The 17412-nt window shown below is 41.9% G+C and overlaps 2 protein-coding genes across 3 annotated transcripts; both read right to left on the bottom strand.

The window, feature by feature from the left end:
* Positions 1-3716: 3716 nt before the first annotated feature.
* Positions 3717-7875, bottom strand: LOC101762040 (glutathione reductase, chloroplastic). Of its 2 annotated transcripts, none has more exons than XM_012849205.2 (11): positions 7376-7875; positions 6448-6673; positions 6061-6339; positions 5767-5943; positions 5609-5662; positions 5343-5491; positions 5150-5213; positions 4891-5061; positions 4669-4806; positions 4472-4531; positions 3717-4196 (listed from the first exon to the last, which is right to left on the bottom strand). In XM_012849205.2, exons 1-10 carry the CDS (start codon positions 7759-7761, stop codon positions 4496-4498), a joined length of 1680 nt encoding a protein of 559 aa, XP_012704659.1. In that variant the 5' UTR covers positions 7762-7875; the 3' UTR covers positions 3717-4196; positions 4472-4495. The 2 variants fall into 2 exon arrangements, with proteins under 2 accessions (XP_012704659.1, XP_004986605.2); XM_004986548.3 differs by having other exon boundaries at positions 3717-4188; positions 7376-7874.
* Positions 7876-9153: 1278 nt separating this feature from the next.
* On the bottom strand, positions 9154-17289 carry LOC101784019. Its single transcript, XM_004983126.3, has 3 exons — positions 17080-17289; positions 12547-12618; positions 9154-9754 (listed from the first exon to the last, which is right to left on the bottom strand). The coding sequence occupies exons 1-3, from the start codon at positions 17137-17139 to the stop codon at positions 9545-9547; spliced, it is 342 nt and encodes a 113-aa protein (XP_004983183.1). The 5' UTR covers positions 17140-17289; the 3' UTR covers positions 9154-9544.
* Positions 17290-17412: the final 123 nt, after the last annotated feature.

Consider the following 17412-nt stretch of genomic DNA (forward strand, 5'->3'; position numbering starts at 1 on the left):
AGTGTGCAATAATAGGGTTCTGAACCATAGGAATATAGTGGTGAATTCCTAGCACTTGGGTGGAGTTTGAAATAGTCACAGCAGAAAAATCAATATGTAAAATTCAAAAGTCCTTGACTCGAATATAGTGTGGAGCACTTCAAATGGTTGCTTATAAACCAATGTTGTTATTATGATACAACGAAGACCATCTTTTATGCTTGTTTTGTGTTGTTATTATGATGAACCAATGTTGTTGTAATGTTGTAGGTGTATGTATGTATAAAATAGGTGTAATATAGGGACTGAAGTGCAAAACATCGAGAGTAAATAGATATAGCAGAGAAGAACGATGTAATATCGATCCATTCAATTTCCCCCAATGTTACTGTTAACATTCTTCCCCTTCTCACTCCTTATCCAAAATTCCTCTTAAATCCACTGATTAATCTTCAATAAATGTGTATTAGTTCCATCATCAACTAGCTATCCCGACTGTGTATGTCCCCCTAAATAGCACCTGTAAATGATAATTTGGTTTATCATTGCTTGTGAACATGATTGCCCAATAAATAAATGCAACATCTATCAATAATATTACATTGTGCTTCTGGCCACCTTGAAAACGCAGATGTTTCAAAGGGTTGGAACAATAAGGATTTTTGAAGATCTCTCATTAAGAATTGCGGTATCTAAGTTTGTCTATGTGGGGTCAAGGTTGGATTTCTTTATGTCACCAAAAGATCTCTATGAAAGACAGCCATCAGTTCTAGAACTACCTCTTCTCTTTATCTTTGGCAATATCATAAAAAAAGAGAGACAGTGATCGAGTGGTCGCACTTCTCATGGAGTCATGGTCGGCAGCCGACAGCTGGTAGCATGCTTGTCTATGACATTAGATTGCTTGAATGCATAAGCAATGTCTAGCATGCCAATAAAAAGTATTTCATCTGATTCCTATAGCTCTTCTCACAATGCACTAAAATTGTGTGCTTGTTGGTTGAGTTTAGACTTGAAGTTGTATTAGCACTAGCAAAATATGACGATTTGGTGACCTCACGAGTCTGTGAGGTCAACCATTGTTATAACCATATCGATATATTGATAGACTCATAGAATGAGGTAGCACCTTGTCGGGATCCTAGCTAGAGCGACAAACATTGCAAATGTGGGAGGAGCCTCCCTATATACTCTGTATGGCAACATTATTGTCTTGATTTTTTTTATTTTGCGTTGTCTATAATCTAGCTATTAATAGATCTAGGTCGGCACGCGGGCTGATTTTCTAGCTATTCCTATCAGAAATAGCACTTTGTCGGAAATCTTAGAATGCAGCCTTAGCTCAATTTTATCAACAAACATCATATCAATTTTATCACCGAGAGATCTAGTTAGGTCGGCACGCGGGCTGATTTTCAAGCCAACGACTCGAATTTCCTCACAATTATGGAAACAACAGAGGGAGATGTCGACAGTGGCCAGGTGTCATCCGTGCCGACAGTGGCCGGCACTGTAACTGTAGATTGTAGGCATATAGCTTTCGGCTGCTTTAAGTCGACACTGGAACACAACCTCGTCACTGAACTGTGCAGTCTTTACTTTGCTGTTCCCTGCAGGTCTACGTCACCATTTGCCTTGCCGGTGCAAATCTGAGTGAATGAAGCAAAAGAAAACGTCACAGTCTTAGCCTATCCAGCAAGTCCTTTTAAGGGAGCTAGGCCGACTTTAGAGAACCAAAAATATTTGGTTTCCAAGAGGTGCACCCGTCGACCACGTAAGAAGATTACGTTGGAAAGATATGTGCCCCATCCATGGGACAAAGCCTTTTCTCTCGCACCCATAAGGATATATGCGCCCAGCTCTGGAGGTTGGCATCGTCCCTTCCCTTGGGTCTTTTGGACACGAGAAACCCCGGGAATAACCAATCTTTTATTGGCTGATGGCGAAATGCTACTGGTTTGTAGATATATCGAATGATCTGACATCGGATTTGCTACTGATCGATCACCAATGCTCCAGCGTCAATGGTCGCCTGGCCTCTCGTTTCATTCAACTCTGACGATGACGTAATTCGCTCGGCAGGAATATGCTGGAATTGAATGTATGGCCTATATCGTCTCTCTGGTTTTGCCCTGCAATCACACATGAGAGTCAGTAGCTGTTGATCCGAGCACTTCGCAGTAAAGATCCCTTAGCTCCAAAATTATTCAGGCTGTAACTATCAGAAGCATTCATTTTTCAATCTTTTGCTCTCGTCTCGTGAGTGAGCTTTCTCTGTTGGCATTGACGAAGAGTTCAAAAGTGAACGATTTTGACATTTTGTGGCTACAGATCAGTGAATGGTCGCAGAGTTGATGGATGAAAAGCAAACTAAAACGACAGGCTGCAAAAGTAGATTCTACGACTCTTTTTTTAGTACCATATCCATGAATATGGACCTTCCGTTTCTTTCTTTTTTTTCAAAGGCTATGTTTGTGCTGGTAGCTGGTTACAACAAAGTGCATAGCGTTCCTAGAGGAGTTCATTGCTGGGATGTTCGCTCAGGAGACGAACGTAAACAAAGAAGATTGTTGAAGGCCAGTTAAGATCCTCATGGTTTTTAGTGAATTATGTCTCACATCCATATGTACAATTTATATCCCAAAAGAAGAGGCTGGCAAATATTATTGAAATTTTCTTTTTTCAAAAAAATAATTATTGTAATTTTCTGTAAGAACAAGCCTAAGGGCATTCTAGGGTGCGTCTACTATTTGACATGGCATAGTTTGTTAACCAAAATAGTCACGCCAATGTCATCCTCTTCCCGGCCTCCTGTCGCTAGCATCATCTTTTTGCTAGACTGTCACATAAAAAAATTCTAAAACATGGGGAAATGCTCGAAGTATATAATAAATATGCTTTTATTGTACTCGTCTTGTTCCTTAACACTTGTGATGGCTGCCACAACCCTATCGTGTGCACCTTCCTTGATGCACCACCTCACCAGCTGTTAAAGCCTTGTTTATTTTAACTAGAAATTATTAAAAAAATAGTTTTGCAAGCTGAAGCGGAACAAACGAAATCTTTTTTCCTTAGCATCCACAATCTACCATCCAGAATGTCACAACCCAACTTTCACAGTTTAGAATTGTAATGCTTTTCAAAATCCCTAACTAAAACAATAAGGTGTGTTTGGTTAGGGGTGATAGGTGAAGGAAATGGTAGTTTGCCTATAGGAGTTTAGAAATCTTTTGTTTGTTTGGTCAGGAGTTTCAAAGAGGCAAGGAATGAGAGTTCATAGGTTCAGCTCTCGCCGATCACTTCATAAAGGAAGGGGTGGTAATTGGGTGGGAGCTCTGTTTTATTATGGGAAAAAATCGTACAACTTGGATATTTGGCGCAACCTATGACCTATGATACAATTTCTGAATCCTAAACCCACCAACCAAACAAAAGATCGATACCAATCCTCTCTAAATGCAATCTTTTTAACTTCCATCATGAAACAGAAAAAAAAGAACTAGGACTAAGTTTAACTCTACGCAAATTCTCTCGGACAACTCCCACCTCTAATTATCAAACCCCTGCCTTGAGCTAAGCAGGCTTGAAACCTAAACAAGCCATGGACTAAGCAGGCTTACCTAACTCAGCCTTGAGCTGCAGAGGAAATTTGGACTCAGGCTATCAAGATCACGGCAGGACTCTGGATCCTTAGGGTAACCTTGGAAAATAAATAGCAGAGATCCGCAGAAGCAGGTAAAGGCGACAGCACGGCACACGGTCCCATTGAGTTCGGTCGACGCCAATCTGAAGGTTACAAGCAGAGTTGGGTGTCAAAGCTACTTGCTTGCAACGACAGGCGCAACCGCGCAAGCATGGCATTTGTTTATACACTGGCTCGTGGCAAGTTAACCTCCGGAAAACATATACACAAGGTAAGGAAAGGCACGACCAAAACATATTCAGGAAGACCCAACATGTCTGGGAGCCAAAAAAAAAAAAAAAAAAAAAGGAGTACCAACATCTCTACTTCTCCAGTAGGCATTTCAACGTCTTGCGAAAAGTAAATGCGATATGAGATAGTTGATCGTTGTCACAATACATCTTCGCTCTTCATTAGCTGCAATTGTGGATTCTTCCAAAAGACTAATCCTGCTATACAGTCATCGGCCATTGTTCCCCCGGTTAGATATTGACTAGGAGGTTTGGAGGCGCCACCTCTGAAAATGCCTGCAAGGCTGATTGCGTCAGAGTAAGAAATAATGTAGAAAGGAAACACCCACATTGATTCAATTGCAAGTTGAGAAAAAACATATTAAAAAGGTTAAAGCAAATCACATTACTTTATAAAACTTCAATGGGACAGAAAACTACAAGAGCAAAGTTCTCATACATTTTGGAAGGATGTTGGGGAGGTAGAGGATTACAATGAACAGCAGTTAATTACCCTCCCCTTTAAAAGAAAGAAAACTGTGCCATATGTTATTTTAAAAACTGTGTTCCAAATGCTTACCTCATTATGCAAATTGAGTGCTATCTACTTCTGACTTACAGCCTCATCTGTAATCTTCGCCTGAAGTTGTTAAATGAAAAGGTAAGCAGCAGATACAGATAATACTATAAGCAACAAACAATTCTAGAGAACCTAAGCTCTAGGGATATTTCCAACAATGCAAGGATAGATATAACGTGTAAGTGGAATCAACATACCTCAGCTGCAGTATCTCTCCGGACCTTCCTAGTCGGGCTCCTCATTGTGACAATTTCTTCAGCAGTTGTTGGATGAACACCAACAGTGGCATCAAAATTTTGCTTCGTCAACCCAGCCTTAACAGCAATTGCAACACCCTGTATAAATAATGTACATCCACAATGGATTAACTAAAGAATGAATATGAAGATGTGAATTACAAAAGAAAATCACACACAAACCTGAATAATCTCAGGTGCATCTTCACCACACATGTGCACTCCAAGGACTTTGTTTGTTTTAGCACATACAATAACCTTCATATACACGCGATCAGGTAGACCAGAAAGAGTGGCCCTGAGAGGTTTGAAATTTGATGTGTAGACATCAACATCTCCATACTTTTCGATAGCCTGAAAGCATATGGTTTTACTCAAAGTTAATCATAAACTGCCAAAAAATACTGTGGGATTCAAAGTATACAAGTGTGAATTCTATTACTTTCTCTTCAGTAAGGCCAACTTGTCCAATTGGCGGTTGAGAAAACACAGCAGATGGCACAGCCCTGTCAAAACGCATAATGCGCAAAGTAGAAATTTGTTGCTAAATATATAGCCGAAAGTTGTTTGCAAAAGGTTTTGGTATGTGGGGTTTCATGAAGAACTAAAATGAAGTATCTTGTATACAAATGTACCTGTAGTCTGGTTTGGTAGGTTCATTTCCAAAAATGGTCCTGGCTATTGCCCCAGCTTCCATTAATGCAACTGGCGTCAGGTTTAGCCTATTAGTGACATCCCCCACAGCCCAGATTGAATCAACTGAGCTGCGAGAATACTCGTCAACCTAGAATTATAGATTTATTCCACGAATTCCAAATGTCATTTAATGATGATCAACAGTAAGGAAAGTTCAAGTCCATGGAGAATGTACAAACTTGCTCTCATTACATTACATACATACCAGAATAGCACCATGCTTGTCCATTTTGACCCCAACATCTTCCAGTCCCAAATTCTACAAACATACAGTTGGGTATCAAGACACATGCATTGAGAGACTAAATGTATGGCAATAAACGATTAAGGGAAGTGGAAATCCCGTGGCAAAATTATATGAACCTTTGTGTTTGCCTTTCGACCTGTTGCAAACATAACATGTGAGAACCCACTGATAGTTTCTTTGTTTGTCTTCAGAGTCAGCAAACCGTCATCTGATTTAATTACTGCTTGAGGAGTTTGTTCTATATGAAATTTGACACCCCTCAAAGACATCTGTTCGGCAACAAAATCCCTGATCTAAACATCCACAGGCAGTTAGGATATAAGTCAGTGAATAGAGCTTTTCAGATATCCCACTTAAATAGAACTTCAATTTTGATATGCAAGTATTTCATCTTAAGGATACTTTCTCACCTCCTCATCAAAGCCTCTCAGTACTTTCTTTTGCCGGATAAAAACATGAACATCACTCTTCAAGCCATTGAAAATACCAGCAAACTCCAAAGCAATATATCCACCTCCCACTATTGCAATCTTCTCAGGTCTGGAAGGCAAATCCAATGCTGCATCAGAATCAATGGCATGCTCTATTCCTGGTATGTTTGGCTTGGACGGTCGGCCACCAACAGCTATAAGTATGTTTTTGGCAGTGTAAAGCTTGCCATCCACACTGACAGTATGTGGGTCAACAATCTGCATAATTTAAACAGATTCTGCATCAATTGCCGCACCAATCCTGAATGAATCCTTTCAACAGAAGTTATGCACACAAACTTAATATGATTAAAAACATTACCCAACCTTTCCACGGCCTTCAATTATAGTAACACCCGATTTTTTCAATGTATTTGTCTGAAGTCCGACAAGTCGTTGCAACTCCAAATTCTTGTTGGTTATCAGAGTTCTCCAGTCATGCTTTGGATCAGTCTCATACATCCACCCAAAGCCACGGCTCTCTTCAAACTCATGAGAATACTTGGATGCATACACCAACAGTTTCTTCGGAACACAGCCACGAAGCACACATCTGAAATACAGATAAATGAGCATCTTACATGAAAGGTTTCACACCAAAATGAGTAAAGAGTTCGAGGAAAGACCAATCAATTAAAACAAAGTTATGAAGACTTCTTGTAGAAACAGATACTTGGGGCCTACTTTCATGGAGGAACAGATACAGATACTCAATAACAATTCAATTAATAGGGCACTAATAGCAGTCACCATGTCATTCTAGCTAACTCAGTACTCTATACCAGTAATCAATACTCCACCACATCTAATAAAATGGCAACTGATAAATTGCATTCTCTGTAACTAATGCACTTGCCATTGAGAACTGATTTACTCCAAAATTTGACTCCAGCAGATACACATTCTCCACTTTGCATCATAGCATACAGCTTAATATATCTAAATAAAACGATATAATGATGTTAATAGCTTCTGCAGACATGCGCTCTAGCTACTGAAGGTACTAAACAGGTATCATATTCACAGTGATCATACTTATCATTGATCAGGATGCGCAGAAAAATACAAGGAACAACATTGTGCTCGAATTGCGTTACGCCATCATCTCCACTGATCTTAAAATACGGATCGCAAATTAACCCATTCATGGAGCTGATTATATTGGGCACAAGCGCAACAGTCACATACCGAACATCTCGCAGGGAGAACAAACGAGTAACACTGATTACAGAGCGGGAGAGGGGCGTCGGCTTACGTGCCACCGACTCCACCGAGGGTGTTGGACGCGACGGTGGCGAACGGCATCTCACACACGGCGGCGCGGGCGCCGTAGAGGGCCGAGGCGACGCGCGACGCCCGCATGCCCCCGCTCCCCGCGCCGATGGTGAAGAGGTCGTAGTCGTACTCCCTCTCTGCCGCGCCGGAAGCGGCGCCGTTGCCCCCTCCAGCGGCCGCGGAGGCCGAGACGGAGAGCGCGCGGCGGAGGTGGGCGCCCGGGGACGTGGCGGCGGCGAGGGGGAGCGGGTGGCGGCGGGAGGCGTCGAGGAGGAGGGGTTGGCGCGGGGAGACGGCGCGAGCTAGGCTACGGACCGCCGCCGCCGCAGCGGCGGAGGAGGCGGGTGGGAGGGTCGCCGCCGCCATGGTTGAGGTGTCCGTCCTTCCCTTCCCGGCGGCGTGGGCAGGCGAAATCAAACCGAAATGCTCCCTTCGGCCGCGCCCCGCCCTTTGCTGCTTCGATGCCTTGCTTCGGTGAGGCGTGAGGTGGCATCCAGTGGCTGGGCCCTGGTGTATTAGGATTAAATTATGCTTTCTCAACTGGGACACGTAGTTATATTCTTGAAAGCGTATCCAAGTCCAAGGTAGGCAAGCAGCCATGCAGCCCATGCAGTAAGCCAGCGGAAGGGTGACAGATGGGCCGGAAAGGCCGAGCTCGAAATAGCATTCCGGCCCACACGTGCGACGAGCAATCGACGACGACAAGTCCCAACCGGGATCGAACCGTGACGGCTGCATAAATTGACTAGTGAACCGTGGCTGTCGCCTGTCGGAACGGAAATCGAACTCAGCGCATGCGCCGAGCTCATATTTGCGTAATTGCGTTCCGTGGGAAAAGCAATGCACCTCTGGCTGTTAGTTATTCTTTGAAAGATTGATGCCTCAGATCACTCTTTTCAAAAAATCTTGTACCCAAGTAAACAATGAGAAACATTGTCATGCTGTCTGACTGGCTGTTATGAAACTTATTAAGCACCTTTGTAGTCATGCTTATAGTCCTCCTTGCCATACAGGAACCGAAGTAAACCTAGGCCAAATTTTCTTGATGACGGTACCTTCCCAGCGCAAGCTGAAGAACTCCAGTTTGATTATACGTGCAGGAAGCCAGTAAAGCAGATTTAAGGGGATTATCTTACCCTACCTGGCCATCTCGTGGGACTTGTTCTTCTTTGAACTCCGTTGGTAAACCTTTTTTTTTCTTCTATTGTCTATGGATCAACTACGTTATATGCTGCTATACTAATCTAATGTATCAATGTTTAAATAATATTTTTAATACTGTAGTATGGAACGTAGACATGAGTTTCCATCTCAGAAGTTAAAAATGTTGGGTGCTTGGATCACCACTCTAAACACACAATGTCGATCTATGATCATGTCTGCAGCCGGACATGTCAACACGCACAGGCACTACTAGCACATTAGGCAACAGCATGGAGCAGCCATGCAGAAACCACCAGGCAGGGCACAGATTATTCTCTGCTCCCTCACACCAACCACAAAATCAACACAGCTACACAGGCTAGCAGCTAATCAGATATTGGCAACAGACCTTTGCAGTGCAGGACACGGAGAAGAGGGGCACAGGAAGCTGCCATCCACGGCAAAGGTTCAAGTCGTGATCCACTGATGCTTAGCTCCGAAGGCTGTAACTGCTCCATGCAGCAACGTCAGGAGCAAGAGAATCATAGGCTGGAACACAATATTTTAATCCTACCTACATAGTTGTGCAAACCATGCAGAAAGCCAGAACAAGGGTAAGCCGCTTTATCAGGTACTTGCAGTTTATAAATAGGTCCCAGACCACCGAAAGAAGCTACTGCCCCTCTGCCCCAGATGTCAAGCACACCAGTACACATCACGAAAAAATTAACAGGCGGCACGAGGCACATGGGGATCAGATCAGCAACAGCAGTTGGCACTTTGGATACAGTTCAACTTTTTCTATAGCACAACCTTGCAACCAGACCATTACACAATCATCCCCATTAACAAAAGAGAAAGCAAGTAAAAAGGAGCGCAGAATAGCTACTTAGCTATGTATCACCGGTGCTCTTCCAAGAAGAGGGACCGATGAGTCCATCCGCAATTGGCAGGTGAACGATTTGCAGGAGCAGTCGATGGGCACGTGCAGGTTACGACCCGCAGCTTACTTGGAAGGGTCCCCACGGTGGGGATGGGTTGGGGAGGCTGCCGGAAAGAGGCCTATCCTAGTGGTGCCTAGGTATGGGAGCAAGCAGCAGTGGCAGGGTAGAGCATGATCCATGCCATTTGCTGCAAGGTCTTCTTTAGTCTGCTGCTCACCATGCCTTCTGTCATCGGCATACCTGGTTCCATTCACCGATGGCAATGTCTTCCCCTGCCAAACACAGCAACATGAGATCTCTGCACAGTGATAGCAAGAAATGCTACTACCATAGAAACCATTTATCATACTGAAATGCTCATAACTGAGGCTCTGTACGCTGAACAAAGGGAACAAACATTCGTTTCTTGAAGAAAAGCCAGTGGTTTGGTATCATCTACGATCGATTCGGATAAACGAGGAAGTAGCCATTGATTCAGATGCAAAGATAAACAAAAAAACTATCTATCTATAGGCAGCAACTTCAAGATTATATAAACATATCCAAGATAAATTTGAATAAACAAGTCAGGACCACAGTATCATTGATTCTGATGCAAGGATAAACAAACTAGTGCAGAGATCTGCAGACTTCTGCTGGCAGAAAGGAGGTAACAGTCAAAAAAGGCTCCATATTAGGTTGGACTGAAACAAGACAGCCTAGAAAGAAAATCTATTGTATCACTGTGCAGATAGACCGAGACACTAAAAGGACTTAAAATATGTGGAGTGCCAGCCAGTATACTTGTACAAGAGACTTTCTGGCTACTGTCGAACGCTCTACAATGTCTATATAATGTCATGAGCCTCAGCCCAAGTTAGGAAGAGCTACAGCCTTGCTCCATCTCTCACCACAGCAAGCTCAATGGGGAATCCATGTAGTACCTCATGTTGTATTATACAAAAGACCAAGTCAACCAGGTTAGCACATTACATGCATTTAACATTCTTCATGTACCTCCTGCATGGTATATTCATTTTGTAGTATGAACAATATGCATATGCACCAGGCATCACTTGGTTACATCAATGCATCTTCTCTGGCTATTTTTATTTATTTTCTAACCGTAAATATAGCCAATAGAGTGGATGTTCAATAGGCAGCATGCAAAAACACCACTTCATTACATGCCAAACATGATATGATGCGCGTATGATGATACCTCAGGAATACATAATTAGGGGTATATACATGATTATGCATCACTCAATAGCATAATTAAGCTACAACCCCCAAAGAAACCAATCACAATACTAAATCACGAAAAGTCATCACATTAGCATTTGTGATATTATCACAAGATCCTCATTGGGAGATCTGACTTTAAGGGAAATGTAAAATGTTATATCATGGAACATGTTAATCCCAAATCAGTTTTAGCTGCCTGCATTCTTTATAGGTACTGGAGTTTGGGGGTTAAATTCAGGCAATGACACACAAGGCAAACTAACAGAGGCCAGCAGACTATTATTTTTTCAAAAATGAAGAAGGAAAAAGAGCTGAGAATAAGAACTTCAAATGTCATTCAATTTCTACATTTACTTAGGTTATTTACAATTCTTTACACAAATGACTACACATATGTGCACTAGCTTAAGGGTAATCTAGATTCGGTTCTGACTGGTTCAATATTTTACTATTACCTTGGCAAAAGTGAGAAATGCAGAGAAGCTTAAAAAGGTAAGATTTTGATCGCACAAATCTATAGAAAAATGACGATTATGGTGAAGATCTTTTGTTCATTGAATTATTCACCGTGAACTAGATGAGCAAAATGTCTTGGTGTTTGACAATGCAGGAAAGATGTACTTGGAATGAGGCATCGCCATCTTATACAATTAGATCATTTACTAAGATTACAAGGTGTACCATGAGACAGCCTTTGAAATTTGCAGGTAGTAAGCACACTACTGTTCATGGTAGGCAAAGAAGTACCCTAAACTTGTACCTTGTTAGGTTAGTTGCTTGATGCGATTTATTAACTTCCAACAGCATTGCAGTCAAACATACAGGTTCGTATAAAGTCTGAAACATCTAGATAGAAATTCTTAATAAGTACTATTGGAAAAGATTTACCGCCTTCTCTTTCAAGATGTTGGGTGAAACAGATAGATCATAAGACAAGATGTTTTTTGTTGTATAAAATATATCCAAATATCAAGACGGGCACTCAATTAGTTCATGAGGACTGACAGAACTGAAGGGTAAGTATTTTGATTTGATACATCACTTTAAGAAGCATATAAGTCTGCAATGCCTGAAATTCTACAAGTTTCAGAATGATTTGGATGTCTGATTGCAATATTTGAGGGGAAAAGAACCATAAGATCAAATGGTCAATCAAGTCCTTGCTTTGGAGCAAAGTTGACCCAACCAACATGATGGGACTAGCTGCATAAGTTGCTACCATGGTGGGAATAACTGAGGTTTGAACTAGGCATCATAATCCCTCAGCAACATAAATTGGAACCTTATTCAACTTTAGATGTTAAATTTTCTATCAGATAATGGTATTAGGTTAACCAGTGATGGTTGTTACTGGCTTAAAACCTCTAAGAGGAATAGAGTCAAAGTGTTTACTTGTTTAGAGAAACTAACAAACAGTTGGACAAAACTGAAACTCTGAAAGTAGCTTTTGTCCAGTGAACTGCTTTCAGTGATTCCGAGGGACAACTTTGTTTCAACTATCCAGCTAGAAATAAAGGCACACTGAGATTAGCAATATCATTGCATGGTCCAAATAAAAGAAAACCAAATCTCAGAGCTCTTCCTAGTCCATAGTAAATAGCAGTGAGCTACCAAAAATGCTTTCTAGATTCATAGCATATTGTTGTGGAAACATCCAACACCATACCAGAGATGAAACACCCTTGCCCAAGTTGTGATAATTAAACACAGCAAGCTCAAAAAGCCGAAAAAAAAGGGACTAGTGACGCTTACTCGAAATACTCCGAAATGAGTCTAAAAAGGTACTGCATCCTATGACTTACTAAATTAAATTTCAAGATGGTGGTTCTATAAATACCTTGACTGTTCCAATAGTAGTGAGATCTTTGCATTGGGACAGATTTGGTATACACAGTGCAGCCATTAGGCCCTGCAAATGTTCAAATGACAATGTTCAGGTTTCGATAAGATGCAGAGAACTGAACTCCAAGTGAGCCATGTGCAAATGAAGTATCTTGTTTCTGGAAGCAATCTTATAATGAGAGATGTTACATGAAAAGAACAAACGAATGAACTCACTAATGATGATATTCAGGACCAAAATGTTCAGGATAACTAAATGCAATCAACCAACCACAATTGATGTAAGAGATATTACACAAGGTAACAAACTATAGTATTATTATTTGGGCTCTTGCATGGCCTACGAGAGGTCAAGCCTCTCAACTCTCAAGGATCTCAAACCAACTCTTATATAGGAAACAAGCAGACTTCAGGATCCAGTAGTAGCTTATAGAGCCCCAATGATATGAAACGATGACGACACCGACATGAAACGATGACGACACCGACATTATTAGTGGAGTTGGTTTACACATCTGCATTTAATGTGGACCTATGCAAAGAAATGGACATAACAGAGCTTAACAGTCAAACACTATAGTTTAAGAAAGCATACAAATAGATGGAGATAGACGCAATTCGTCAGTAATAAAGACACCAGCAAGAAATATGACGATGGAAAATTCCAGTAAGATTGGAACACACGCAAGTCAGTGCAAAGCAGGTGAAAGTTGTTGAGCTGGTAGGTATTATTTGATTATATCTGAGGGTAACTGGCATAATTTGAAATTTGGAGTATATTTTCAGCTGTTAGCAAATAGGACCATAACAGCTCAAGCAAAATAGCTGAAATGAACAAAAAGAGTAATGATTTGATACCATGGCATAAGCTACAACTTATCACAGCTGTCTTGCATGCATCTTTCTAAAATACACTGGCTAACACCAATGGATGAATTACTGGAAACTTCTGAACATTTGTATGGTATTACAAGGTTCATGACCATGCCATCATACATTAATATTCTAACACAATAAAAATAGCATCAATCAAAGATATGCAATTGAACACAGATCAAAGAAATTGTCCACAACGAGTGCACAAACTTATGCCGTTATGCAGTCTAGAGAAAGGAAACACAAATATGAAGTTCATGGACCATAAATGCACTGACTCCATAAGCATCCTGTGATCAAACTAAGGAATTTCTTTTACTTATGCTGCCTGGACGCCATAACGTGCACAATAATTCTTACTTCAGAGTTCAGACTAAGTAAATGGCAAAGCACTATTAAAAAAGATTAAAAGAATAGCATAGCGCAGCATATCTAGAATCAGGTTAGCAAAAAATGAAACAAATTGAAACCAATCAACGCCAGTACATCATAAACCCTCCCTTCCCACCAGGAAAAGACAATAATGCGTAAGCACCCCATCCACGTGTTGCACAATTCCAGGTTCCTAACTAAGATGATTATGACCACCATAGGAGAATATGCATAGGTCCAATCTATTTAATTTTGTCCAATCTTTCATGGACCCCAACAACACAACTAACACTGATTCATTTACCTAATCCCCAAAGTCGGATGGCAAATGAACGACAATTTTAATGTGCATTTGGACAGAGATACATATAAACAAATTTGAGGATCATTGAAGAATCTAGAATCCTGATCAATTTATTCCTAATGGCATGCTTGTACAATGAAAAATTATATCTGAGGGTAACTTGCATAATTTGAAATTTGGAGTATATTTTCAGCTGTTAGCATATAGTACTATAACAGCTCAAGTAAAATAGCTGAAATGAACAAAAAGAGTAATGATTTGATACCATGGCATAAGCTACAACTTATCACAGCTGTCTTGCATGCATCTTTCTAAAATACACTGGCTAACACCAATGGATGAATTACTGAAACTTCTGAACATTTGTATGGTATTACAAGGTTCATGACCATGCCATCATACATTAATATTCTAACACAATAAAAATAGCATCAATCAAAGGTATGCAATTGAACACAGATCAAAGAAATTGTCCACAACGAGTGCACAAACTTATGCCGTTATGCAGTCTAGAGAAAGGAAACACAAATATGAAGTTCATGGACCATAAATGCACTGACTCCATAAGCATCCTGTGATCAAACTAAGGAATTTCTTTTACTTATGCTGCCTGGACACCATAACGTGCACAATAATTCTTACTTCAGAGTTCAGACTAAGTAAATGGCAAAGCACTATTAAAAAAGATTAAAAGAATAGCATAGCACAACATATCTAGAATCAGGTTAGCAAAAACTGAAACAAATTGAAACCAATCAATGCCAGTACATCATAAGCCCTCCCTTCCCACCAGGAAAAGACAATAATGCGTAAGCATCCCATCCACGTGTTGCACAATTCCAGGTTCCTACTAAGATGATTATGACCACCATAGGAGAATATGCATAGGTCCAATCTATTTAATTTTGTCCAATCTTTCATGGACCCCAACAACACAACTAACACTGATTCATTTACCTAATCCCCAAAGTCGGATGGCAAATGAACGACAATTTTAATGTGCATTTGGACAGAGCAACATATAAACAAATTTGAGGATCATCGAAGAATCTAGAATCCTGATCAATTTATTCCTAATGGCATGCTTGTACAATGAAAAATTCAGTACTTCATCTATGACTTCAGTAGTTGAGTAGTGCAATATCCCACAAACACACTGTGCACTTATAAGGAATACTCCACGTCTCCACACATTTACGCTCAATAGTGCCCTAGTTCTTCCCACAGTTACAATTAATAGCTTAAGTGAATAAGTTGTCGCCATTTACTGATTGTCTGATTTTGATCCTAAAGTAGTCTGGTAATTCCAACCTGCCACACTTACCTATTTTTGCCATTCTAGTCTAGCACAAACCTGAACTCAGAGACGACATTCCCCGCACCAAAGTACTAAACCGAGAATGACCTGCTCAGCACTAGCAGCCCATGGAGCTGCTAATCAATAGAAACATTAGCCATCACTCAAAATCTATTCACTGCTGATAAGCATAAAAAATCTATTCTTTGAGGCATAATAACAATTCGCATTATTTACAGCTTGGCTCTGCTACAAACCGCAACCAAAGCATTACAGGAGATGCCATTTCTTTGAAGCATAATAACAGTTGGCATTATCTACAGCTTGGCTCTGCTACACCGCAACCAAATGGCACCACTAAGATGACTAAGACCATGACATGAGAATATGGACCTTGCTAAACTTAGGTACAGTCTATTTAAATTTGCCCAATCTTTCATCGACCCCAATATCACAACTAACACTGATTTAGTGATTCATTTACCTAATCCCTTGAGCCAAGTGACAAATAACCTAGAATTCTTATGTCCTTTTGACAAGCAACACTTCTATAAACAAATATGAGGATCATTCACGGGCATTCCAGAATTTCAATAAACATTTATAATGCTGCACTGACAGGGAATAAACAAAACTGAGGATTGTATCCATATTTGGCTAGTGCGATATCTGAGAAATACAAACACAATGTACACTGCCAAAGCTCAGTACAAGGAATACTCCGCACAGTTACATTCAATAGTGTCCTACTATCCTATGTACTCCCTAAAATATGCTTCGGTAAATAAGTTGTCACCATCACACTTCCTATTTTGCAATTCCAGACTGGCGCAAACTCTCGATCGCAGACTGGCACCAACTCAAACAGCTAGATAAAATTCTCCACAACAATGTACTAAACCGAGAGCTAACATCCCTAGCACTAGCAACCCACAGAGCTGCATGGTCAGTAGATTAACAGACCATAGCTCAAAATCAATTTGCTGTTGACAAATATACCAAATGTGTGATAACTGCAGCTTTCATGCCATTTGTTTCAAGTGAAATAAGCAGTGAGCATGATTTACAGCTCGAATCTGCCCATAACCGAATGCCTCCCCATCGTCCTCAACATAAACAACATGCCCGAACGAACCAAACTTGGACACGCACCAGAGCACTCAATCTCGGAAGCAGGCAATGCAGCATTTCCCCCAGTATCACAGCACATGCAAGCGCTGCCCAGCAGGATCTCACTCACCAAATCTGCGATCTGATGACATCGCCGCCCCAACAGCACCACAGCCTACCACCCCCTAGCTGCCCGCGGACGCGCCAAACAGCCGCATTAGAAAAAACCAGCGCCGGAACGGAACCTCCGCACCGACCCCGACCGCGGGCGGAACGCCCCAGGGGGCCCGGATCAACCGGCCGGTGGGGCCTCAGGGCGCCGGGCCGGACGCCGAGGAAGAGGAAATGGGGGGAGGCGGACACGGGGCGGCGAAACCCTAACCCCCCACTCCGCTCCGCCGGGAAGGCGGGAACACAGCTCTGTGCTGATGTGCAGTAGCAGCACTGCGAGGGAGAGAGCAGAGAGCGGCGCGGCGCTACCTTCCGGGTTTCCCGCGCGAAAAGCCGGGCGAAATTACGGTTTTAGCCCCCCACCCACCCATATTCGGCCGGGACAGCGGACGCCTCACCTCACTGGTCACTCGAACCGCGACCGGTGGGGCCTCAAAGCGCCGGGCCGGACGCCGCATGGCGACGGCGAGGAGGAAATGGGCGGCCGCGGCGACGAGAGCAGCCGCCGCCGGTGAAGTAGAAAGCTGGGGTTCAGGATGTTTGGGCCTTTGGGGGATTCGAGCGGAGCTCGAGGAGCATCTTGGCGCGGCGCTCAGCTCAGCCCGTCGATTTGGGGCGTGATTGATGACTGCAGCCCTCCATTCAGGCTTCTAGGGCCGTTTGGTTAATTTTGCTTATTTTTAGCACGTGTCACATTGAATGTTTAGATCATAATTATTAAGCACGCCCCG

The sequence above is a fragment of the Setaria italica genome, chromosome IX, assembly GCF_000263155.2.
Source record: "Setaria italica strain Yugu1 chromosome IX, Setaria_italica_v2.0, whole genome shotgun sequence".
In the NCBI taxonomy this organism is placed as follows: domain Eukaryota; kingdom Viridiplantae; phylum Streptophyta; class Magnoliopsida; order Poales; family Poaceae; genus Setaria; species Setaria italica.

Bases quoted from the DNA above. Each gene is read 5' to 3' on its own strand.
- LOC101762040 (XM_012849205.2), bottom strand. From the start codon at position 7,761: ATGGCGGCGGCGACCCTCCCACCCGCCTCCTCCGCCGCTGCGGCGGCG. The intron at 6,674-7,375 runs GTAAGCCGACGC...TCTGTATTTCAG, and splicing joins CTCGGTGGAGTCGGTGGCAC to ATGTGTGCTTCGTGGCTGTG. The intron at 5,492-5,608 runs GTATGTATGTAA...CTATAATTCTAG, and splicing joins ACAAGCATGGTGCTATTCTG to GTTGACGAGTATTCTCGCAG.
- LOC101784019 (XM_004983126.3), bottom strand. From the start codon at position 17,139: ATGCGGCGTCCGGCCCGGCGCTTTGAGGCCCCACCGGTCGCGGTTCGA. The intron at 12,619-17,079 runs GTGAGGCGTCCG...GAACATTTGCAG, and splicing joins CGGTTCGAGTGACCAGTGAG to GGCCTAATGGCTGCACTGTG. The intron at 9,755-12,546 runs GTATTTATAGAA...TGTGTTTGGCAG, and splicing joins CTACTATTGGAACAGTCAAG to GGGAAGACATTGCCATCGGT.